The following is a 26666-nucleotide window of genomic DNA, read 5'->3' as shown; positions in this document are numbered from 1 at the left end:
CTGTGAGATAAATGAATAAAATTGAGCTTTCATCTTTATATTCAAATGAACCCAAAACATGAAGGAAATCTTTTACATTTTCATCAAACCATTAACATTCCATTCACATGATTGCATTCGTATGTAATCTGTAAAACTACACAAGTTTGAGTTAAAGCTTTCAAAGGAAGGGGGTTACTTACATTTTTGGCAAGGATGTACATCCCTTCTTCTGGTCATGATTGCTGGTTGGGAATTGTGCAATTCCAAACAAGGCCTCAAGATTGCAATGATCATCAATCGAGATATCGTACTAACATTTCTGGCTCAGAGGCAAGAGTTCAATGAAGTGAAATGTTATTGCTTTAATGAACCAAACTGGATTGACTGAATACTGGCCTGAGTGATGTTGAAAATCGTGGGAGGAGATTGAGGTGAATCATTCACTCATTAACAAAGTATTGTCTTTTTTTTAACTCTGCCATCACTGATAATAGATATTCCTTCTCCTGTTGAATTATTTTGCATTACACATAACTAGATGAATCAGGACTCCAGAGTTTTGACATGGTGCAATGTTAGTGTGTTTTATCCAGTATCGTGGCCTCATCATGGTATAAATCCTAATAGTTCTTTTGCACTTTCTCATGAACTAGCTTGACAGCAACATCAAGGGAGGAATGTGGCAGGTTACAGACTCTAGTAAATCAACTCTGTTTCTGCTAATGGAAGCTGACTTGCAGGGCACAAGATCTGCTTTTGAATCTATTCCATTTGGCATGGTGCTACAATAGGCAAAGAAGGGAGAAGACTGGATTTTGCCACTAAATGATGATCAATCCTAAATAAAACAATGTGCAGCAATAAGATGTCCTTTGTTTCTTTCCTTTTGTTTCTCTTAACATCAGGATTCGGAATGTAGTGCTTCTACCGCATTGCCCTTCAAAATCAAGATCTCCCATCTATTCTATACTCTTTTGTCCAGAGTTCAAATTCGAAGAGCACAAATTTGTCAGTAAGAGAACACACGATGCATGCAGTTGGAAACATTCAGTACTTGCTTTCGTTGGTCGTATCATATGCAATCGCTTTACCTAATGGGATCCACTGTCTCGATTGTATGCTACCAGCCCATTATCACTAGTCTTTTGGTGGTATCCGAATCTGATACCCAGGACAGAAATGGGAGGTCGGTCCTTTTTCTCTTGTTACAATTTGTTGGAGTACTTTTGTACAATTGAGTGACTTCCTGAACCATTTCAAAACACAGTCAAAAATCAACCACATTCCAAGTCTGGAGTCATATACAAAGTAAAAAAAAAAAGAGGATAGATTTCCTCCGAGGCCATTTATGCACCTGATAAAGATAATCTAGTAGTTACATATGGTCACTATCATTGGTACTGACTTCATATTCGAAACAGGTAAAGGCCTAGCCAGCAGGAGCAATCTCTGCCCTTCAGGATTGCTTCAAGAGCACTGACTGGCACATGTTTAAAGGAGGCAGGAACAGACGGGATCTCATCAAATTAGAGGAGTACAAGGCGTCAGTGATCAGCTATATTAGCAAAAGCACCGATGATGTCACCTTGCCCAAGTCCGTCACTACTCGACCCAACCAGAACCTATCGATGACTGCAGAGGTACATGTGCTGTTGAAAAACTGCGACTCTGCCTTCAGAGCAGGTGACAAGGCAGTCTTGGCTGACGCAAGAGCCAAACTGTTCAAGGTCATCAGGGAGGCAAAGAGTGCTCATGCCTGGAAGATTCAGAGTCACTTCCTGAACAGCAGTTGTGCCATCACCAACCACAATGCCATACCAGCTGCCTGTGCTGGGGATGCCTCCTTCCCAGACGCTTTGAATAACTTCTACATGCACTTCGAGGCAGAAAATAACATGGTGGTGAGGAAGTCCACACCTCCCCCATACGAACAGGCCCTGCGTCTCACAGGGGCTGAAGTGAGAAGGATGCTGCTCGTGGTCAACCCTCGTAAGCCTGCAGGACCAGATAACATCACCGACAGGGTGCTCAGAGGATGTGTGGACCAACTAGCTGACATCTTTACAGACATCTTCAATATCTCCCTGAGCAGTGCCATCGTACCGACATGCCTCAAGGTGGCCACTAACATCCCTGAGCAGAAGCCTTTAATGTCCTGGCTCAACAACTACCATCCTATCACATTCACATTCAAGAGGCTCGTCATGGAGCACATCAAGACTCATCTTCCCCCTCATTGGACCCCCTACTGTTTGCATACTGTCCCAACCAATCTACAGACGATGCCATTACCACCATGCTTCACCTAGCCCTCACCCACCTGGAAGGTAAAGACTCGTATGTTCGAATGCTGTTCATAGACTTCAGTTCAGCATTCAACACAATCATACCACAGCTCCCAATTAGGAAGCTGAACCTGCTGGGCCTAAAGACCTTCCTCTGTAATTGGATCTTCTACTTCCTGTCTGGAAGACCTCAGTCAGTCTGGATTGGAAACAGCATGTCCATCACCATCACACTGAGCACAGGGGCCTCCCAGGGCTGCGTGCTCAGCCCAATGCTATTTTACCCTGCTGACCCATGACTGTGCAGCGAGATACAGTTCTAATCACATCAAGTTCACTGATGACACAATTGTGGTGGGGCTCATAAGCAAGAATGCTTATGTAGAGGAGGCGCAATCATTAACAGACTGGTGCAGAAACAACAACCCACCCATGATCATCAACAAAACAAAGGAGATGGTGGTGACTTCAGGAGAGCCCAGGGGAAAGAAATCACTTTCCAGTGACCATCAACAGCTCCACTGTCAAGGTAGTCAAGAGCATAAATTTCTTGGTGTGCACCTGGCGGAGAATGTCTCCTGGTCCCCCAACACCACAAGGCAGCCCATCAATGCCTTTACTTCCTGCAGAGGTTGAGGAAAGTCCAGCTTCCATCTTCACTACGTTCTACAGGGGATGCATTAAGAGCATCCTATGCAACAAGAGCATCCTATGCAACTGTGTCACCGCCTGGCTCGGGAACTGTACCATCTCAGAATGCAAGTCCCTGCAGCAGAGAGTAAAGACTGCTGAGGGGATTATTGGGGTCTCTCCTCCTGCCACGATGGGCATTTATAACAGCCGTTTTTGAGGAAAGCCATAAACATTGTGAAGGAATCCACACCCCTCTCACAATCTATTCTCCCTCCTGTCATTCAGGAAGAGACACCGAAGTGTTCGGACCCTCACGACCAGATTGCAAAAGTTTTCCCCCCAAGCCATGAGGCTTCTGAACTCTGGAAACCAGGGCTAACATATGTAACATGATATCTATGCGATATTATTTATAAAAATGTTTCTGATGTAATTTAGCCATGTAAATAACCAGCTCCACAGTCCAGAGAAACGCTATCTCATTTTTTACCGTACACAGCAATGGTTATTGTCTGAATGACAAATAAACGCACTTGACTTGATATTCTAATTTATTTCAATAACCAAATTCTGTGTGCCAACTGAAATTATGTCTCCAGAGCATCAGGCAAAGCACCTTGTTAACTAATCCACTACAAGTAAAACATAAAGGAGGCCATGGCTCAGGTGAAACTCGGTATTATCAGTGTCAGATCTCCTGCAGGTAGGTGGACTGGGTCAATGCTGGAGTCAAAGGTATACAATCCAGTGATCATTGAGGGAAATCAGAGGTGGAAAGGGTGAGCAAATTTAAGTTCTCGGGAGTCACTATCTCAGAGGATCTTTCCTGGACCCAACACACCAACGGCATCATGAAGTAAGCATGCCAGCGCCTCTACTTCCTTTGGTGTTTGCGGAGGTTTTGTGTGACACCAGAAACCCTGGCAAATTTCTACAGAAGTGTGGTGGAAAGAGTGCTGACCAGTTGCATCATGATCTGGTATGGGAACACCAATATCCCTAAGCGTAAAGCCCTCCAAAAGATAGTGGACAAAGCCTAGGACATCACAGGCAAAGCCTTTTCCATCAACGAGCACATCTACAGGGATCACTGCTGTCAGAGAGCAGCAGCAATCATCAAAGACCCACACTACCCAGCACACGCTCTGTTTTCGCTGCTGCCATCAGCGAAGAGGTATAGGTGCCACAAAATACGCACCACCAGGTTCAGGAACAGCTGGTACCCCTCCACTATCGGACTCCTCAACAACAAACTCAATCATGTTTACACTGTGTCGTTTATTTTTTGCACTACCAATTAGTGGTAATCCTGCCACGCTCACAGGAGAAAGGAATCTCAAGATTGTATGTGACATCATGTATGCACTGACAATAAATCTGAAATTGTCATTTGATCCCTGATTAAGAACAGTCATTACATCTCCACAGCATTAAACAGTCTCCTCTGCACAACTTGCAAATTGAATTGAATCATAAAGCCTCAGATAAATAGGATAATGATAGAGTAAACACTATGGTACAAATACAGTCTTCATTTCAAGCTTTCTCATGTGTTATGCAATCTGGACATTTAGTTTGGATATGACATTACGAAGCAGCTTTGCTTATTAATATTGGATTGAAAATTATACAAAGAGAGCCATGCTGCAGGGGTTGAAATTCTTTATTAAGGTGTTCTTGCCGATTCCATTGGCTCAGGTATCAAGCCAAATGTACTGCTAGCATCACATACTTCCAATTACTCAGCTCCATTTCCACAGACTGTAGTCTTTAGCTCTCAGTTGCGTCTTCACAAAGGAAACACAGATGGAATGATTTTCCATCATTCAACATTATTGTCAATGGAATAGCCTGTCATTTTTCAGTTAAAATCAGCAAGATAAGAGCTGCCCTTTTTTCCCTAATGGCTAAGTGAAATATTGATGCTACCAAGACAGAACAGGAGCATCAAAGTTCAATCCAAGTCCTTGCAGAGTTGGGTGACTTGAGACTGAACCTAATTGACTCGTGTCACCAGGCTGAGCCAGGTTGCCATCTTTCTCTCTATTTGAGATGACAGGTTTGACTGTGATGTCATTCACAACTGAACCCCCCCCCCCCCCACCCCCAACAACACATAGACATTAGAAGTCCACAGAAAATAAGGAATGTCTGGCCGAGCTGTTTGAGGCACCATTCACCACCTAGGGGCAATGCCTCTCGGGAGTAATTACACTAATAATTCAGTGCTCATCACCAAACCATGATCTCTAATAATTGCTGTGCTCAGAGCTAAACAAATCATTGATATGCAAATCATGGATCAAGTCTGGAGAATAATTCATTTGGAATACATGCTCATCTCACTAGTTATAAAAATGTTACACTCCTGATGACATTATGTGACATGCGCTAGATCGTCCAGATTGCCAATTTTAATCCTAGAGAAATGTGTCAAATTTCTTAATTTTGAAGGCAGGAAGGTGCCATGTCTGTTGGAAAGCACGAACTTCCCTCTCTGTGACATCCACGTACATGTATTGGTCAAATCTTGTCATATTCAGTTAAAGAAAATGAGTAGATATACCAGTAAGTATCGATAATATTCCTAAATTGATCAACAGAAACAAGGTTTTGTGTGTTGTGACAGGTCAGAAAGTTGTTAAAGCTATTTCTTAAAACTTGACTTCACATGTTCAACTTGCAAATGTGGCTTCTATTAAGCAATGTAGATGGTGGGAAATGGAACAGAGATGGAGAACATGCCTCTTCTTGTCCTATCAGTTCATTTTGCAGTTTGAAACTGGTTTTACAGATTGCTGTTGACAAAGACTCTTCAGATAATCCAACATTCCTCCATGATTAACTAATTTTGTCACGTTGTTGCCTTGAGGTGAAATTGGTTTCCTTTCCCTGACAACTTCTTAAATGTTAATAGATAACAGAATGGAGGAAATTATCACATAATTTTGAGTATTGACTAAAGCAACTGGAAAAGGCCAAGGTACCAACCAAACATATTTAGTTCAATGAATACAAGTGGACAAAGGTTAAGAAGAGTGTCATCAGCAAAGGGGCTGAAATTAATTCTAAAAGGGCTGATTCTCAGCAGTGGTGTGGAGCAGGGACAAGCCCTGCTGTCACTTGATCTTGGTACCAGAGATGTTCAGCCATTCCATTCAGTATGTGCTCTACCTCCAGAAGCCCTGCTTTGCCATCAAGAGTCTTTCCATCTGATAACCGTGGACCATTGACGCTCTTAATTTTGAAGGCAGGAAGGTGCCATGTCTGTTGGAAAGCACAAACTTCCCTCTCTGTGACATCTGCGTGCATGTATTGGTCAAATCTTGTCACATTCAGTTAAAGAAAATGAGTAGATATACCAGTAAGTACCGATAATATTCCTAAATTGATCAACAGAAACAAAGTTTTGTGTGTTGTGACAGGTCAGAAGGTTGTCAAAGCTATTTTAAAACAGTGTTCTAGCTAGACAATTTTAAAAAAAGCAGAACAGGGTTTTGAAATCTTATATCAATACTGGTAAGATGTGATACTTGCACATTCAGGGCAAAGGTTAGAAGTTTAAATCATTTTCCATACATTTTGCAACAAGGATCCAAGCAATGAATCACCATGTGGAGATGCTTCCACAAACTTACTTATTTGTGCAAAACTTCTCCTGAGGTGACGATGAATGCTGGTTCCCAGTAGTAGCTGGTGTTTCTTTTTAAGTTGGGGATAGCAAAAATTCTTGAAGATAAACCTGCAACTGTGCTGTTAAATATAGATTTAAAATAAAATTGGGGAAAAACAGTTAGCACAACACAGTAACAGCACCAGTGATTGGGACCACACTTTCTGTAAGGATTTGTACATTCTCCCTGTGTCTGTGTGGGTTTCCTCTGGGTACTCTGGTTCCTCTCACCGTTCAAAATATACCAAAGGTTGGAGGTCAATTGGGTGTAATAGGGCAGCATGGCCTTGTGGGCCGTAGTGGCCTGCTACCATGCCGTATGTCTAAATTTAAAAGAAAATTTTTTTAATTAAAAGTGTAAACAGCTTTATGAGGATGAAGACCTCCATTCCAGAAAATTCAAGATGTTCTCCTTTTTCAAAACAAAAGTGGCTTCCACTTACCCACATCTCCCCTATTTCTCACACACCTGCCCTGGCCCCCTCCATCCATAGATAATCTCTTTGTCCTCACCTACCACCCCCACCAGCCTCGGCATCCAACATATTAGCCTCATTTTGCACAAACAAAATACATCTCCTCACCGGGACATCTCCCTCCGTGAATCCCTCGTTCACTCATACCTTTCCACTAATCGCTCCCCTCAGCACCTACCTCTGTATCTGCACGAAATCGTACATCTGCCCCCATACCTCCTCCCTTGGGACCCCAACCGACATTCCAAGTGAAGCAACACTTCTATTGTGAATCTGCAGGGGTCATCTACTGCATCCGGTGCTCCCATTGTGGCCTTCTCTACCTCAGAAAATGGACACTGACTAGGAGATCATTTCATTGAGCATCTTCACTCTGTCTGCTGCAATAACAGAATCCTCCCAGTGGCCAACCATTTCAATTCCACACCTCGTTTCCCCACTGATACGTCTCTCCATGGTCTCATGCACTGCCAAACCGAGACAACGAACCAAGTGGAGGAACAACACCTAATGTTCCGTCTGGGCACTCTCCAACCAGCTGGCATTAAAATTGACTTCCTCGTTTTCCTTTAGGCCCCTCCCCGTCTCTCCTTCCTCCAGCTCCCCGCCCCCTACCCTCTCTATTCAGAGAGCTACCCCCTCACTTCTAATTTTTCTTCTACCCTCCCAGCCTTATCCTCCTTATCTTGCCCTGTAGGCCTGTGCTCCTCTCCCTGCCCCTTCCCCCTACCTTTTTATTCAAGCACCTGCCTACTTTCTACTCATACCTTCAGGCTTAGGTCTGAAATATTGATTATATCCTTTTGCTTCCTAAAGATGCTGCATGGCCTTCTGAGGTTCTATAGCACTCAATCACAGTGTCTGCAGACATTCCTGTTTAACTGTAAAATAACTTCATTTAATTTGAAAATACATGTTTTCAATGAATAAACACCATTACTTTGTAAACAACAGCAACTTACAGCATAATCTAAGAAAGTTTACAGAATAGCAGTCTTTTGGGGCAGTTAAAATTTGAAATTATTTTATAATTAAAGGATACTTTGTGCCAATAATAATTTTAACAATCTTCTCAGAATCATGAAGAATGCGTGACATTTGGCTTGGCAAATCGTCAAATGATGATCGATCAGTGAAAGAAAACAGGAATAAGACTGCATCAGCCTTGTCCTTACAGGCCTGAGAAAAATGGAAGAGTTGAATTGCTCATTATAAACTGTACAAAAAGGCTTATTCAATCTCAAGACAATGCCTTGATTTCCTGTAGTTATAGGCTAGGAGATAAAGACTCCATAACGAAACAGTTATGTTTACTGTTCCATTCGAGTCCATAGGAATTGTATTTTAGTTGACAAAAAAAATTAACAAGTCCTGATACAGAATTGATGTGGTTTGGTTGAGATCTCTTTGTAAATGCAGGAGTTAAGTCTTAGATCTTTGAAGAATTTATTAACTCCAAGACTAAAGAACAGCTCCAAATATCAGCTGCTCTATCTAAATATTTCACTCAGAAAAATCTTTCTTAAAATTCCATATATAGGGCCTTTAAACTTCAATAATTCATCAAATTATATTTCTCCAAATTAAAATGTACAAGTTTGCTCATTTATCCATCCAACTGTAGTTTGTTGACATTAAACCTCAGTTTAATAAGATTGTGTCCAATTGTGGAGACTACAATATTGGTTGGATAACAATGCATGGTGCAGATTTACCAGAGTGATACCAAAGTTGAGTGACTTTAGTGACAGAGAGAGGTTTTAAAAGTGAAGATTATTTGCCTTAAATGGAGAAGCTTAAAAAGAGCTTCAACAGCAACAATGATGTCTCTCTTCCTGACAGGTTGAATGCCCTCTATGTGCAGTTCGATGAGAAAAACAAGATGATATCAAAGAAAGCCTCATCTCCCTCTGAAGAACAGGCATCTTGCATAGTCACGGCTGAGGTGAGGACAATCCTATCCAGGGTGAATCCACACAGAGCAGAAGGTCCCGAAAACATCTTGACAAGTGCTGAAGGTCTGTTTGGCCCAGTTGATGGAGGTCGAAACAAATACATCTTATTGCAACAGTCCACTGTCCACGCAGGATTCAAGGCAGCCATCATCATCCCGGTGCTCAAGAAAGCGATGGTATATGGACTAAATGACAACCGCCCAGTAGCACTGATGTCTGTGATCATGAAGTGCTTTGAGCAGCTGGTGATGGAACTCATCAGAGTGTACCTTCAGTGACATTGGACCTGTTCCAGTTTGCCTACTATCCAAACCAGTCCACAGATGATGCAATAGCCTTGATCCTCCACTCCATCCTGACCCTCCTAGACAACAATGCCTCATACCAGGCTGTTGTTCATTGACTTTAGCTTTGCGTTCAACATGACCATACCTCATAGGCTGGTAGATAAACTGTCCTTACTGGGACCCAACTCCACTCTCTGCAATTAGATTCTGGACTTCTTGACTGAAAGACGACAGTCTGTCCAGGTTGGCAGCAAAACCTCAATCCCCAACATGCTGAGCACTGGTGCACTTGCTTGTCCTGCTCCTGTTCATGCAGCTGATTGTGCATCTAAACAATGTCTCCAGACCGTGGTGTACGCACAAAAACCCATAATACACTGCACTACCAGATTCCGTTCCAAATAGAATAATCAAATTTGAAAAAGATACAACACTGGTTGGCCTTATCAGCAACAATGATAATTCACATTACAGAGAGGAGGTTGAAAGGCTCGTAAAGTGGTGAGAGAACAACAACCTGAGTCTCAAAGTGGACAAGAAGCTACCCACCCCCATCTTGACAAACTTTTACAAGAGCAGAATTGAGAGTGTCCTGTTTGGCTGCATCATTGTGTGGTTTAGTAGCTGCAACGCTTCAGACCAGAAGTCAAGAGAGGATCATTGGAACAGCCAAGATAATCACTGGAGTCTTCCTTTCCTCTAGTGATGACATTTATGAGGAGTGTTGTCTAAATAAGACTCAAGAAATTATAGAAGACCCTTTCCATCCAGCATCTTTAACTCACTACCATCATGAAGGAGAAAAAACACACAAATGCTGGAGAAACCTAGAAGGTTTATGTAGCAAAGGCAAAGATACATCACCAATGTTTCGGGCCCTTCATCAAGCCCACCATCATGAAGGTGGTACAGAAGCATCAAAATTGGGTCACCAGGCTGGGGACTAACTTCTTCCTGCAGACTGTGAGATTGAGGAACAGTAATCTGTAACCGTGTAAATTATTCCAAATAGTGATGTACATTTATTTGATAATTTCTATGATCATTATGTCCTGTATATTATGGGTTTTTGTGCGTACACCACGGTCTGGAGACATTGTTTATATGCACAATCAGATGATGATAAACAGTACTCAAACTATTTTGAAAGAAAGAGGGAGAAACTGGCTCCATTGGGAGGAGAATTGGTAACCATGCAAATGCAGATTTAAGAACAATTGACAAAATAAACAAAAGGGGAATGATATTCAGAGAAACTCAGAAAGAGGGTGTTGGAAAAGGTCAAAGCGAATTTGAGGGCAGCAAAGCGAAGCACCTCACCAGTCATTCATGTCACAAAGAAAGAGTTGGGAGCTGGTGCCAGAGCAGAGTTGCTCCGTGTAGCCATGCGAATGCCTATGGCCACACCTTTGATTTGTTGAAAGTGAGAGGAATCAAATGAGAAGTTATTCGGGGTAATAATAAGTTATGTTAGGGGAATGAGAGTGTTAGTGGCGGGGAGCTAGTTGAATCTTTGTTCCATGAGGAGGAAAGGGCCCTGTGATCTTCCTAACCAAGGATGGAGGTGTATAAAGACTGGGTGAAGATGAAGGGATGGGTGCCTGGGAAGAGAAAGTTGTTGAAATGGTGGACAGCAGACATGGTGTCCCTGATGTAGATGGGAAGAGACTAAACAGGGAGGACTAGGAAGAGTCCAGGTCTAACAAGATAAGTTGAGTGGGGCAAACTATTTCATTTCATGAGGAAGAAGGGTAGGTCTGAGAGCATTTCAAGTTACCAAATTAGTTCTTTTAAGTTTGGCTATTATTTTCCATGTTGTGGCTAAAATGAGGACTGTACTTGAAGTTACATTTCTTTGTACATTTCATGATGCTTTCTTACAGTGAGAATGTGGTCAAACTTCTTCAGGGAGGCTTCACCGCAGTCCCAGAATTGAAAACGAAACATGATCACTCGCCCAGTCTCCACCAACTTCCCTGGCCAGTAAACCGTCCTCGTCTCAATTCCTAAGTTGAAACAAACATTAGACTTTATCTTCTTAAGAAACAAGATCTTTCACCAGAATGCCAAGAAATATGCTCTTACCGATTTAAAAGACATCTCCTTAACAATAATTAGTGCCCTGCTCCATGTTGGGATTTCAATGCAGCCAGTATAGTACAGTCCTCTATTCACATTGAAGCTATAGAAAACGTTGATTAGGCCACACTTAGAATATTATGTGCAATTCTGGCCTCACCATTACAGAAAGCATACAGAAGCTTTGGAAAGGGTACATATTTACCTGAATATTGCCTCGATTACAAAGTATGAGGTGTAAGGTGAGTATGGACAAACTTGTTTTGTTCCTTTCTAGAGTGCTAAAGGCTAAGGGGTGACTGATAGAGGTGCATAAAGTTATGAAAGACAGGCAGGCAGGGTAAAGAGTCAGAAACCTTTGCCTAGGGTAAAAATGTCATATAAGGACATGCGTTTAAGGTGTGGGAGAGAATAGGGGAAGTATATGCACACAGAGAGTGGTAGGTGCCTGGAACGGGCTGTCATGAACAGTGGTGGAAGCAGATACAAGAGCACTGTTTAATAGGCTTCTAGGTAGACACATGAATATGTGGTGAAAAGAGGGATATGTGCAGGCAGCAAGGCTTTAGCAAAAATTAGGCATTATGTTCAATGCAGACCCATGGGCCAAAGGGCCTGTTCCTGTGCTCTAGATGTTCTATGTACATAGAACATAACAGCAGAGTACAGGCCCTTCGGCCCATGATGTTGTATATTAGTCAGCTCAAAAAACAAAATCTTCCCTACCTCACACCTATTTTGCTTGCATCCATTTGTCTAAGAGTCTTTTAAGTCCCCCTATTGTACCAACCTCCACCACCACCCATGGCAATGCATTCCAGGCACCCACGACTCTCTGTAAAAAAAAATTACCTCTGTTGTCTTCCCTAAATTTTCCTCCCCTCACTTTGTACAAATGTCCTCTGTTTGCTACTTAACCCCCCTGACTGTCCATCCTATCTGTGTGCCTCTCATAATCTTGTCAACCTCTATAAAGTCATCTTTCGTCCTCCTTTGCTCCAAAGAGAAAAGCCCTCGGTTAACCTTGCCTCATGAGACATGTTCTTCGACCCAGGCAACACGCTGGTAAATCTCTTCTGCACCCTTTCCATAGCTTCCACATCCTTTCTGTAATGAGGCAACCAGAACTGAACCCAATATTCCAAGTGTGATCAAGTGATTATCTCATGAATTAATCTTAAAAAATTCAGGATAATGCACATTTGGAGAGAAAACTAACAAAAATCATAATCCATGGCCTCTTGAAGAGCTAAAATTTCATAAGCTCACAATATGCAAAATTTCAGAGAAACAAAGTTACAGATACCTTTCAAATGGATTTTCAAAATTCTCTGTTCTAATTATTCACATATATTCTGGCACAGTAATGGCAAGCATATAATGATATTTCATTCACTGACAACACATCTTTACGTTTTGCTAATTGCTTGTCTTGGAGTCAATAGCTGCAATCAAACATGTGTCTATTCTTACACCTACTGCAAACACAGGACTGCATACATGTCCAGCAGGCATATGTTTCAATAAGAAGTCTGAGGTAATTCGATATGTTGTTCAAATCTCAATCAAATTTCTTCAGGCGCACTGTGGAAAGCATGTTGACTGATTGCACCATTACCTAGTTTGATAATTCTAACTAGGTCAGGAACACAGAAGGTGGCAGAAAGTAGCAAACATTTTCAGGTCCTTCAGGGACTCTGACCTTTTATCTGAAGGCATCTGTATGAGGCACTGCTTCAAGAAGGTAGTCAACATCTTAAAGAACCCCCATCATCCTAGTCACAACCTCTTCTTACCTCTAACTTCAGCCTGAAGAACAGTTTCTTTCCAATGGCTATCAGGATCATGGAATGCTGACACCGCAAAAAAGCACGCATTTTTTTTCTTTATAAAGTACCTGTTCAGCTTTGGCAAGACATTCAATGCAATGAATATGGCAATATACTCATTATCATTATAGATGTAGCTGGTATCAGCTAAGACTTCACCTGTAGTCTCATGATGAAGGCTGGGGATTTCCATACCAGTAAACTTAGCAATTGCTGCTGTTTTTCCCACACCGCTCTTCCCAGACAGAAAGATCTTGTAACTGGCAATATCAGAAGCAGACTGCGGGGAGAGCACTGGTCGCTCAAGTAATCCTAGAGACCAACGCATTCATATCAACATTAGCATATTTGCTCCTGACATCAACTGAACTAATTCCATACCTCAACCTGAGCAAATCTGCAAAGCTAAATTTCAAAATTAAAATTCCAATGACACAGTCTGGTTTGGGGACACCTATACCCCTGAACAGAAAGCCCTGCAAAAGGTAGTGGACGCAGCCCAGGACATCACAGGCAAAACCCTTCCCACCATCGAGAATAGCTGCAGGGAACGCTGCCATCAGAGAGCAGCAGTAATCATCAAGACTCCACACGCTCTGTTCTCACTGCTGCCATCAGGGAAGACGTATAGATGCCACAAGACTCGCACCACCAGGTTCAGGAACAGCTGCTACCCCTCCACCATCAAACTTCTCAACAACAAACTCAATCAAGAGGATTCTTATTTTGCATTTTTTTTCTTGCTCCCTAAAGTTTGTTTACATTTCTTTATTTGTATAAATGTGTACGTTGTATACAGCTTTTTTTTTGCACTACCAATAAGTGGAATTCATCTTCGCCCACAGGAAAAAGAATCTGTGATGTCATGTATGTACTCTGACAATAAAATCTGAAATCAATTCAGCTAATGTATTCCTAAACCTGAAATATCATAAAGATTCTAGCTCCTAAGGAGAGATACATGTGTTCAATTAATATAAACAGCATGGATACATCTAAAAAATTATGAAGACCACATCAACTTCCAAATAAGCAACAAGGCCAATCTGGGAGGATATGGATTAAATTAGCTCTCTGTGTTCTACATAGTGGTTATATTTAGGAGGGGGACTTTGAAAATATGTTAGGTAGTAAAAGGTATGCTTCCTGGATAAAAGAAACTGTGGAAATTAATTAAACAAATCAAATTCCTGAGCAGAAAGTTATAAAGGACCAGCTAGTCTTTTACTGCCTTCATATGAAGAGAAATAGTTGTTAAAAACACCCCTATGCTTTGTGACCATTAATAAATCCTTACTCACCAAACATTTTCCTCTTGTTTTTGCGTAAGATGCTTGCCAGATATTCCCGGGCTTCCACAGAGCTAAGCCAATTGGCTGTTACAAGAGATCCTGATTTTACAATAACTGACATTCCTTGATCATGAAGTTCAAGATCTCCAGATTGCCATTTGATACCAAGCTGTGTAAAATTGAACAAGCATTTTTAAAAATTATATTTCTGGATGACTGCAACTCAAAAACATAGATCTCACATGCAGTGTAGTTGGCTGAATGATGTTGACTTTACATCTTGCTGAAAACATGATGACAATCAATTCTATGTACTGGCTGTTAGGATCCTGTAAAAGATGAATTTTTAGAGTTCCTCATGGTCAATATCTCAAAGCACAAGGCTTCCACTGCTCGGCAACAACTATCAAACCCATAGAGAGTCTGGGATTGTGGTAAATCTGGTTATCAGCTGTTTTCATATTGCCGAATTTTAATCTTTTCTGAAGCATTTAGTCAGATGTGTGCAAACAGCAGACAACAGAGGTTCCATTGTCAACTGCTCAGGCCACTTCTGGCTTTTAGGACTATTAACCTTTACATATGCTCAAAATGCAATAATTTATTATCCGATCTGCAAGTTGCACTCTTTTTAACCCAAAAATGTAGCCTTTGACATCAAATGGGGGGGTTAACATACCAGTTAGCGCAAAATTATTACAATGCCAATGGCCCAGATTCTAATCCACCGCTGTCTGTAGGGATTTTGTACATCTCCCTGTGTCTGCATGGGTTTCCTACAGGTGCTCCGGTTTCCTCCCATCTTTCAAATGTACTGGGTGATAGGTTAATTGGGGTATTTGGGCGGGACGGGCACGTGGGCTGGAAGGGCCTGTAACCCTACTATATGTCTAAAAAAAATTACAGGATATATCAAGATTTCCATGCAACATCTGCTACATTTAAGTTCCTAAACGTTTAATTATTGCTTTGTTTTTGCTATAAGGCTTGGCAGTTACAAGTACCAGATGGTGTAAAAATTGGGTCAGTACACAAGGCCATGGTCAGACAGGTAGACCGGTCATAAACTGGGAGATCATTTTGCCCTGGTGCACCCTTTGTGGCATTCTCCACATCAGAGAGACCGGTTGCAGACTGGGAGACTGCTTCGCTCCAATTCCCTCGTGCACTCATCCCACCCCACCCATCACACCCCCAGCCCCTTCCCCTGTGCCCGCAGGAGGAACAACAGTTGCGCCAACACCTCTCCCCTCACCACGGTCCAGGGCACCAAACAGCTTTCACGTGAGGCAACATTCACCTGTACATCCAGAGGACTTATCTACTTATCTACTGCATCTGGTGCACCCTTTGTGGCCTTCTCTACATCGGAAAAACCAGTCACAGACTGGGAGATCGCTTCACTCTGTACCTCTGCTCCATTCTCAACCGCAGTGACTTCCTAGTGGCCAACCATTTCAATTCCAGGTCACACTCCCACACTCACGTCTGTCCCACCCTGGCCACCGCAGATTAGAGGAACAACTTATTTTCCAACTGCGCACCCTCCAGCCACATGGCATGAACATTGACTTCACTGCTTTCTATTAAAGCTATGCCTTTCCTTTCCCCTCCCCCTCTTTTCCTGTCCTAGTTCTTTCACCCACACAGTCACCCCTCCCCCTCATTGCTGCTGTCCCCTCCCTCCTTTATCCACCTATCATCCCCTGCCTTGCCAACTCCCATCCCCCTCCTACTCTTTTGTTTGGATGCTTGCCAGCATTTTCTCATACTTTGATGAAGGGCTCAAGCCTGAAACATCAGTTCTGTATCTTTGCCTTTGCTACATAAAGGACATTGTTTGACCTGCTGAGCTTCCCCACCGTTTTGTGTAAAATAGTTAAGAGGATGTGGTATACAATATTTGGATTCACAGAATGTTTGGGATCAGGTATACAGGTTAGTCAACAAGGTTAGAACTTTAGAGGGTGGTGCGGAGAGCGCAACACTATTAGAGGGCCAGAGATCCAAGATCGAATCTGGCACTGTCTGTAAGGAGTTTCTACATTCTCCCCGTTTTTGTAAGAGTTTCATCCCACCTTTTAAAACATATGGGAGTTGTAGGTTAATTGGGATACTTGGAGGCATGGGCTCCCAAAAAAAATTAAAATTTAATACTGATTGAGAGTTGGTTATTGGCCACCATGCAGAATGGGAATATAATGCTAAAAGAAAAGCAAAACTTTTGTTTAAATGGTGAGATGCTCAAAAGAGGGTAGAGGTGAAGCATGGAATTAGGATGGCAAATGGTATGAGTAATGCAGTAAAGATGTCTTACTGCAATTGTGCAGTATCTTGATGAGACTGCATCTGGAGTATTGTGTACAGATTTGGTCTCCTCACCTAAAATAAGGATGAGCTTGCCATAGAGGAGTAATTTCAAGGAAAGCAGCTTTGTCATACTGTGATAGCACAGATTCTATCACCAATATGTATATGTACATATGTACAGAAGGTAGTGTAGGATGACTGTGATTGGCTGAGAGTGGAGCCACACCTACTGGCAGGTCTTAAAGGATTGCTCCTAGCCAGACCAGGTCATTCTGGACTGGTGGACCTACTTCTGATATCCTCCAGTCTTTTAGTTAATAAAAGTCTTGGTTTGGATCAACATCTTTGGTTCTTTTGACGTGCATTACACCTACAAGATGAGATTGAGAAAAATCATCTTGTATTTTAAAAGAATGAGAGGAGATCTCAAGGAAACTTAGAATATTTTCATAAGGCTCAATAGACTGGATGCTGTAATGGAGGATTAAAACCATGTACCCAGATGCTTTTTGCTTATGTGGAACTGACGACACTGGGTCCACACGCAGGTCACCTTACTTTCAGAACTAGCAGATGTAATTAAACTCAGCCATGGGGACTTATCTGAAGATACACTTTGAAATGGAATTCCACTGTGAGGCCCAGGGAAAGCAGTTGTCAAATGCAACACTCTGAAATTGACGAATTGGTCACAACCTGTCTTGCTCGAGAAGTTTTAATAAGTCTTTGTATCTATGAGATAAACCAGGAAATTATAACATCCTGGTTCCATAATAATTAATCTTCTAAATTGTAGAATGTAATGTTCAGTTTTGATTTTGACTGACAAATATTAGAAGGAGTAGGCGCATGATTAATTGTTTTTGGGGTATATAAGCCTGTGGTCCTGCTGCTGAAGTTTAGATTCTCCGAGGGGTGGGAACACCCCTTGTCAAGAAGGAAGAACAGCCAGAGTCCAAGCAACGTCCCGGTCGGGGGAGGTGGAGAAGCTGCTACCAGCGCCCTGACAACCTACTACAAGTGTGCAGTCGTTGCCTCGCTTCGGCAGTTGGGACCAGTCCAAGCGTTGATAAGTATAGTTGGGAAGGGCTTGCATATTGTAGTGTGAAATCAGCTTTTGAATTAGTAATAAACATTTGTATAAACTGAACTGCTCTCGGTGTGTGTGTCTATTTTCTTTCGGTAGCTCAAACACTGTGACCAATCAAAAATGAACAAAATGAGAGGTATAAGTTTACCCAAGACAATTGGCGCTGCGAGCAGGGTTGGTCTCAAGATGTTTCGCCGAAAGAAAGAGGTGAGCCCTGAGCAGTTCTTGATTCCTGGATGGACTTCCAAAGACGATGGGTTTGGCATGTTGGCCAATACCCTGTCTTTGTTGGGACCACCCATTAGTTGGGATGAGAAGTTAGACTCATCAAGTGCACCTCTGGGAGAGCGGGTTGCCACTCTCCTTCGAGAAAGTAAATTTCCTGATAAAAAAGGAATGCTGACGAATGGTTTTTGGTTGCTGGCCACAGCATTACGCCACTCCGTTCAGCGTGAAGCAGAATTAATTCAAAGAGAAGTAGAATCTCAGTGCAAAAGAAAGCAATTAGAGGAGGAGCTAGAAGTCCTGCGACAATGCTGTTCCATGATGAGCGAGATTGTTCGCACCAGTCAGGACAGAGCCAAAGAATGGGAAGATAAGCATGTCCAAATGATTTGCCGTAATATTAAACTCCGGCAGCAGCTCTGTGCAGATAAGGAAAGGCATGGAGTAGAACCCGATCCATATCGTATTCATGCCATGATAAGGAATGGTAACGATCCTGATGTAATTGAGGATTGGGATGGGAATATTTGGAATGACAATGGTAATAATGCAGATACTCCTCAGCATGTGTCTAACATACTACCCTCTCCATCTGCTGTTCACGCCCGCCCTATAAGGCAGCAGATTTCCCAAACAGACACAAGGGGGGATGATGTAAGGGTAGAGATGGAAGGGATAGATACCCCGGTTTCCCATGTGGACCCAGGGGAAAATACCCAAACCCCTGCTTATGCTCTATGGCCTACTCCCTCTGTTGGATGGCCTCCACCTCCTCCCCTAGACTGGGTGGAGGACCCTGTGAGTCAAAGTGGGAACAGGGGTCGGAAGGAGTCAATGATCCGTGATTTCTCTGTAAAAGAGCTGGCTGCCATTGGAGATCGATTTAGGCAAAAAGCAGGGGAACATCATCCCCAGCTGCTGAGTCCTCCTGGCCCAGCTGTGCTTTCTGCTCCCACTGCTGCTTCTATCGAGCTGGCTTCTCCTGCTCCAGTTACTCATGATGAGGTAAAACAATGGGTTAAACAGGCTCTTAAAGATAACAATAGCATGTGGTCCTGGAAGCCCCCGAACCCTTCTGAAGCCTCAAGGTGTGGGCAGGATTCCCGTGTCTACTCCATCGAGACACGGCGCACACACGGGGATCCGCGGCCCTACATACCGTTAACAATCCACTGGGGTGGGGGTAATGATCGCCAATACTTGGCTTTGGTCGACACCGGTGCAGAGCACTCGGTGATTCCTGGTAATCCCGACCTCTGGACTGGACCGGCCTTTCAAATAGAGGGGTTGGGAGGAGCTGTCACCCTGGCAAAGGAAATATAAGTCTGTGCCATGGTGGGTGATAGCCCTTCCCCTGTCTGGTTACATGCCCTGGTGGCTGCTACTGACGAGTGTATCCTGGGTATTAATATGTTGGCCGGTATGGCCCTTAATACTAGCCAAGGGGGATTTGAATTTGGAATTCGAACTATTACAAAAAAACTAGTAGTGGGTCAGGTTAAGTGGGATCCTGTGATGGTGCCAGCCCCCATGAAACCAGTGTGCATTCCACAATATCGTCTCCCTGGGGGGCAGGAAGAGATTACTGCCACCATCGATGCTCTGCAAGAAGAAGGGGTAGTGAGGCCCGCAATGTCGCCCTTTAATAGCCCTGTTTGGCCGGTCCAGAAGCCAGATGGCTCCTGGAGAATGACAGTTGATTATCGTTTTTTGAACAAACATGCCCCACCACTTGCTTCAGCAGTTCCGGACATTGTCACCCTTATTGAAAACATTGCTACTGGGAACTCAGGAACATGGTATGCTGTCATTGATCTCGCTAACGCCTTCTTCAGTATTCTTATAGCTGAGGATTCACAGGATCAGTTCGCCTTTACCTGGAAGGGGCGCCAGTATACCTTCACCCACCTTCCAGTATCGCCTTCCCTCTCAATTCACCATTATATTGATGATGTGGCCTCCTGGAGCCTCTGGCAGAAACAAGAGGGTCGCCGAGTCCCACTGGGATTCTGGTCACGTACCATGCCCGAGGCTGCCACTCGTTATTCTGTTTTTGAACAACAGTTACTAGCCTGTTACTGGGCCCTGCTAGAGACTGAAAGAATGACAGGCGATGCAGATGTTCAATTGAGACCTACACTTCCAATAATGAACTGGGTCCTGGCTAATGACGCTAATCTAAAGATCAGGCGGGCTCAGCAGTCTTCTATTGTTAAATGGAAGTGGTATATTCAGAGTCGTGCGACCAGAGGGCCTGAAGGGGTGGGCCGCGTACACGAACAGGTGGCTTACCATCCCAGGTCAGGAACTCACTTATCGGAGGAGGGGGATGGTAGCTCCAGTCAGTATGCTGAGTTGAAGGCAGTCACTTTACCACTAGATCCCCATGATCACCCTCTTCGCCTGTTTACTGATTCCTGGGCTTTGGCTAATGGACTTGTGGTATGGATGCCTGATTTGCAAAAGAACAACTGGATGATACATGACCGCCCAGTATGGGGCAAAGAGTTGTGGCAGCTGTTGTGGGATGCTTCCCACCATCGTGAGATAACCGTTTATCACGTTGATGCCCATACCAATATGGCGACTAACATGGCTCAACATAATGCAGTAGCAGATCAGCTTGCCACTATCAGCTGTGCTGATACCGTCCCCCTGGCTCGATGGGCACATGAACAGAGTGGTCATTTGGGGGAGAAGGGATCAGCTATGTGGTCCCGTACACATGCTTTATCCGTCCATCAGGATGATGTCCGCATGGTCGTACGTACATGCCCAGAATGTCAGCTTGTGAAGTTCCATACCATTCCACCTGGTCCACATGGCCGAATAAAACGGGGTGCTCACTCAGCTGCGGTCTGGCAAATTGATTACATAGGCCCCATGCTAGACTGTATGGGTAAATATTACATCCTAGTAATGGTTGACACCTTTTCGGGCCTGGTTTTTACTTTTCCCACCAAGACGGCTGACCAAGCTAGCACTATCCAAGGACTAAACCATTTGATTTATCGTTATGATGTTCCAGAGGAGATTCACTCTGATAATGGCTCGCACTTCTCCAGGAAAGCAATCTGTGATTGGGCAAATGACAACGGTATTTTATGGGTCCACCATATTCCTTATTACCCGCAGGCTGCCGGGTTAGTTGAACAAATGAACGGCTTACTGAAGGAACAAATTCGTTTGGAAACATCACTGGGGACCCAGAAGGGATGGTGCCATGTGCTGCAGCAGGCAGTCGACAATTTGAATCATCGCCCTTTAAAAGGAGGTACACCTTTCCACCGACTTCTTCACACTCCTGAATTACAGCCTATTCCAGAGGAATAACAGTCATTGCCCCCCATCCCCGAACTAGAGAATGTTGGACAAAAGGTATGGGTGGCACCACCAGGTAGTGGCCCTCCTGTAAAAGGGGAAATAGTGACACCTGCCCAGGGTAACACTCAGTGGGTAGCTATTGAGGGACAGGATGATTTAGTCTGTTTAAACACTGAACGCTTATGGTATCGTGAGTGACATGTGTCAGGCTTCTTTGTTCCAGGTTCTCCATTTTACACTCCTGGTGATCTGGCTTAACAGCTGCTTTGATGCCAGCAATTGGATTTGTAATGTCGAGGACGTTCCAAGGGAGTTACCCGTGGGAAACACGGTCCGATGCATTACACCAAGGAAGTCCTCGGTCACCAGCCTCAAGTGCAGCTTATATAAATATGTTATTGTTCAGCATGTTTCAAAATCTGTTCGTGAGCTCCAGTACCTGGGTATTGTGGCCAACAAGGATAATTTGAGCCTTGGTTGGAATCCTTTCTCATGGCTAACTGCTACATTTGGGGGGGTGGGCCACACTATCCTCCGTTGGTGGCTCGCGTCATTGCTTATCTTTGTAATTGTTGTTTTGATTTCTCTTTTTTCGCTCCCTCTGTACTCAAATACTGGTTAGGCCTCGCAAATGACAGATTGTGACCAAGGGGTGGGATGTAATGGAGGATTAAAACCATGTACCCAGATGCTTTTTGCTTATGTGGAACTGACGACACTGGGTCCACACGCAGGTCACCTTACTTTCAGAACTAGCAGATGTAATTAAACTCAGCCATGGGGACTTATCTGAAGATACACTTTGAAATGGAATTCCACTGTGAGGCCCAGGGAAAGCAGTTGTCAAATGCAACACTCTGAAATTGACGAATTGGTCACAACCTGTCTTGCTCGAGAAGTTTTAATAAGTCTTTGTATCTATGAGATAAACCAGGAAATTATAACATCCTGGTTCCATAATAATTAATCTTCTAAATTGTAGAATGTAATGTTCAGTTTTGATTTTGACTGACAAATATTAGAAGGAGTAGGCGCATGATTAATTGTTTTTGGGGTATATAAGCCTGTGGTCCTGCTGCTGAAGTTTAGATTCTCCGAGGGGTGGGAACACCCCTTGTCAAGAAGGAAGAACAGCCAGAGTCCAAGCAACGTCCCGGTCGGGGGAGGTGGAGAAGCTGCTACCAGCGCCCTGACAACCTACTACAAGTGTGCAGTCGTTGCCTCGCTTCGGCAGTTGGGACCAGTCCAAGCGTTGATAAGTATAGTTGGGAAGGGCTTGCATATTGTAGTGTGAAATCAGCTTTTGAATTAGTAATAAACATTTGTATAAACTGAACTGCTCTCGGTGTGTGTGTCTATTTTCTTTCGGTAGCTCAAACACTGTGACCAATCAAAAATGAACAAAATGAGAGGTATAAGTTTACCCAAGACAGATGCAAGGACGGTATTTCCCCTAGATGAAGTCTTTAGCCAGGGATTAAAGTCTCAGAAATAACGGGTAGGCTGTTTAGAATGAAAATTAAATTAAATTTAGATATACTGCACGGAGGCAGGACATTTTGGCCCATGAGTCCATGCCGCTCAATTTACATCCAATTAACCTTCACTCCCGGAGGAAGGAAACCGGAGCCCCCCCCCCCCAGGAAAACCCACGCAGACACAGGGAGAACATTCAAATTCCTTACAGACAGCATGGGATTCGAAACCATGGTCCCAATCGCTGGCGCTGAAAAGGCATTGCGCTAATCACTACGCCAATTTTGCCGTTGAAAATGAGAAAAGATTTCTTCATATAAAGGGAAGCCTTGATGCTGAATTAATGCAAAACAATGACCAACAGATTTCTGGATATGAAAGATTCAAGGACACTGGGATAGTGCAAGAAAAAGGGAATGGGGTGCAAGATCACAAATTATGAATGTCAGAGCAGCTTTGGAAGGCCAAGCAGCCTATTTACTCCTGTTACTGTTTATTCAAACAATTAACATTTATTTTTCAGGAGCTCATGAAGGTCAGCGTGCATAGAAACAGGTAAGTTAGAAATAAGAGACCCGACTTCTGATTAAGCTTGTTTATAAGAGTGTATGGCAGCTGAAGGTGAACAATGCTGAACGAATGCAATACAAAAACCAACGATGCATGGAGTGTTCGGCAGATGAGCCGGCATTGGTGGGAAAAGGAACAAAGTGATGCTTTTGTCCAGAATCCTTTATCACAATAGGAAATTAGCATAGTAGTACAGCACCCGCGATCAGAACTGGGTTTGAGTCCCACACTGTGAGTTAGTACAGTCTCCCCATGCACATGAAAGCAGTGAAGTCAATGTTCATGCCATGTGGGTTTGCTCCAACCCCCCGCAAAACATACCGGGGTTGTAGGTTTATTAAGTGGCACACACTCATGGTTCGAAAGGGGCTGTTACCAAGGTGTATGTCTAAAAAAATTTAAGACTGAGGAGACAAGCTCTTCTCACATTGATTTGGATTTACCAGCACCTGCAATCCTTTGTGCCAACTTGCACTAAAGATGACTACAACAAAGCTGAGAGGCCTAATCCAAGGAAGATATGGTGTGAAAATTTGTGACAGGACATTAATGCAAAATGAGTCAAGGCAGTCAAGAAAATTAGAACTATAGGGTAAATGCAGAAAATAACACCAAAGTGTTTCATTGTAAATAAGTACAGAAGGGTCATCCCACCTTATTGTCAGTACGATTTACTGATCACTTTACATCTGGCCCTTCACCACTGCCAATTTCAACATTACCCATTGCTCACAGCAACTAGTTTTCTTTACCTTCTACCACACTAGCCTAGTTATCCTTTGCCCCATTGCACCAGCAGCCTGGTTAATCCCTGTCCCATACCCACTTCTACAGTCCCATCACCCCACCTCCCAGGTCATCACCCCACCCCCATGATCCTGTTAACTCCACCCCTAAAGGTCTGGTTATCCCCACCCCTATCTACTGGTCCCCTCACCCCCACCCCACCCCAGTCTCGTTACCCAACACCCACCTCCCCAGTCCAGTTACTCCTTCCCCTGTCCCATCACCTCAGGACCATTATCCTCTACTCCCACCCCCACAGCCTGGTTACCATCTGTCCCACAGCCCAGTTACCCCAATGCTGACCAGTGTACCACCTATCTTCAGTCCAGTAATAACTCTGGGGCCAATTTAAGTGGGACCTCCATGTTCTGGGCCAGTTGGCTTGGAGGCTGCTTGGCATCTAGGCAACACTCCTTACACCAATAGTAACGTTAACTAAAACCACAACGTGAGAATTCCCCTTGCTCTCACCTACCACCCTGCCATCCTTAGTGTCCAAAACATCCTCCTCCACTATTTCTGCCAACTACCAGCAGTCACATATTCCCTTCTCTGCCTTATGCAGGGACCGCTCCCTCGTCCACTCCTTCCTCCCCACCAATCATCCCCTTGACACCTACCCGTGACACAGGAGATGCTTCACTTGCACCCACACCTCCTCCCTCACTACCATTTGGGTCCCCAAACAGTCCTTCCAATTGAAGCAACATTTCACTTTTGAATCTGTAGGGGTCATTTACTGCATTCACTGTCCTGCTGTGGAATCCTCTACATCAGAGACTGGGTGCAGACTGGGATATTGGTTCACTGAGCACTTTGGCTCTGTCCACCACAATAGTTTGGATCTCCCAGTGGCAGTTCATTTCAATTCCCCATGTCGTTCCCTTGCTGTCATGTCCGTGGTCTCAGAGTGATACCACCTGCAAACTGGAAGAACAGCTCATCTTCCATCTGGGCACCCTCCAACCAGATGGTATTAACATTGACTTTTCCGGTTTCCATTAAAACCAACTACCGCCCATCTTCGTCCCCGTATCACCTTTCCTCCAGTTCTCTCTCCCCTTTTCCCTCCGTCCTTCACAGAGACACAAGAAATTCTCATCTTTCTTTTTATCATATCCACCTTTTGGATGTTAGGATGGAACCCCCCCCCCCCCCACTATTCTTCTCCTTAACAGACAGAACAGGCCCTTCAGCCCTCGATGTCTTGCCGACCTCTATATTCCTACCTCTTCAACCTGTATTCTTTTCATTCATGCACTATAGAGTCTCTTAAATGCCCTGAACGTTCCAGCCTCCATCATCACCCCTGTCAATGCATTCCAGGCACCCACAACCTGATGTCTCCCCTAAACTTTCCTCCCTTCACTTTGTTCAGAAGTCCTCTGATGTTTGCTATTCCCGCTCTGGGGAAAAAGGTGCTGGCTGTCCTCCCTATCTATGGCCTCTCAGAATCTAGTCTTTAAGGTGCCTGCCTGCTTTTTGCTTATACCTTGAGGAAGGGCTCAGGCCCGGTTATATATAGCTTTACCTCCTATGGACGCTGCTGTTCCTCCAGCATCTCCTCACTGAATCGCCAAGGCTGCCGTGTCGTCCTGACGTCAGCTCCCCGGGCAGCCTTCGTGACGTCATCGCGATGGGGGTGTCGCCATGGCAACCCGCCATCATCATGGCGGCTCGACCTGTGGATCGGTCTTCAGCCAGAGCTTTTAACCCCCCCCCCAAAGAGCTCTTCAGACCCACGGGATTGCGGTATTTGGGAGTCGGTGAGTGGTGACCTTGAGCCGAGCAGCAGCTGATGAACGTGGCGGGACTGACGCTGCTCCGGCGGAGGGCGGCCCATCCCTGCAGCGGCCCTGCAGCTTGTTGATGGCCTGCGACGAGGTGACCTGCTGCGGGAACTCAGCCGGTCAAGTGGGAGGAAAAGACGTTTCGGCTCGAATGGTCGTGTTCAGATTCCTGTGGTTGGGTGGGGGGGCGGGGGGTCCTCTCTCTGCCGGTAAGTGACTCAGAGCGGAGGCGAGTCGGGGACAAATGGGAAAATGTCAGTATTCAGTCATTGCCCATGGCAAAAAGGTAAATTAGAAAGTGGAGAGCATTCCCCTCCCTCCCGTGCTTTTCTGAACTGATGAACAACGCTATTCTACAAGTTATGCTCAAGTGGATGCTGGTGATTTTTTTCCTTGAATTTTATTTTCAGCAATGAACCCCAAGTATATATGTCCCAGCTTTTAGCATTTTCATCAACACCAAGCCTTGGTGCCAATTTAGTACAAATTGATGCCTCTATTCTTGATTCTGTCTTGTCCTTAATCAACAATCTCCGCTCTTACTCTGGTGTGCCATAACACTATGAGAGACACGTTTTTACTACCGTTAAACTCTTACAAATTA

General features: G+C 44.1%; 1 protein-coding gene across 3 annotated transcripts; it reads right to left on the bottom strand.

Moving 5' to 3' along the window:
* Positions 1–5000: 5000 nt before the first annotated feature.
* Positions 5001–25903, bottom strand: cplane2 (ciliogenesis and planar polarity effector 2). 3 transcript variants are annotated; one of them, XM_069918869.1, is made up of 6 exons: positions 25804–25903; positions 14501–14660; positions 13359–13511; positions 11173–11297; positions 8092–8228; positions 5001–5429 (listed from the first exon to the last, which is right to left on the bottom strand). In XM_069918869.1, the coding sequence occupies exons 2-6, from the start codon at positions 14610–14612 to the stop codon at positions 5321–5323; spliced, it is 636 nt and encodes a 211-aa protein (XP_069774970.1). In that variant the 5' UTR covers positions 14613–14660; positions 25804–25903; the 3' UTR covers positions 5001–5320. The 3 variants fall into 3 exon arrangements, with proteins under 3 accessions (XP_069774970.1, XP_069774969.1, XP_069774971.1); XM_069918868.1 differs by lacking the exon at positions 5001–5429 and adding an exon at positions 5885–6225; XM_069918870.1 differs by lacking the exons at positions 5001–5429; positions 13359–13511 and adding an exon at positions 5885–6225 and having other exon boundaries at positions 25804–25902.
* Positions 25904–26666: the final 763 nt, after the last annotated feature.

This window comes from Narcine bancroftii, chromosome 2, assembly GCF_036971445.1.
Source record: "Narcine bancroftii isolate sNarBan1 chromosome 2, sNarBan1.hap1, whole genome shotgun sequence".
Taxonomy (NCBI): Eukaryota; Metazoa; Chordata; class Chondrichthyes; order Torpediniformes; family Narcinidae; genus Narcine; species Narcine bancroftii.
The sequence above is the reverse complement of the archived record's forward strand: the minus strand, read 5'-3'. Positions and strand labels throughout refer to the sequence as shown.

What these genes read in the sequence shown, in the direction of transcription:
- cplane2 (XM_069918868.1), bottom strand. Translation starts at nt 14,612, where the DNA reads ATGTCAGTTATTGTAAAATCAGGATCTCTTGTAACAGCCAATTGGCTT. An exon ending in AGTTTGACCACATTCTCACT is followed by an intron (nt 8,229 to 11,172) that starts GTAAGAAAGCAT and finishes CATTTTTCTCAG; the next exon opens with GCCTGTAAGGACAAGGCTGA. An exon ending in AAAATTATTATTGGCACAAA is followed by an intron (nt 6,226 to 8,091) that starts GTATCCTTTAAT and finishes GAATGTGACAAG; the next exon opens with ATTTGACCAATACATGCACG.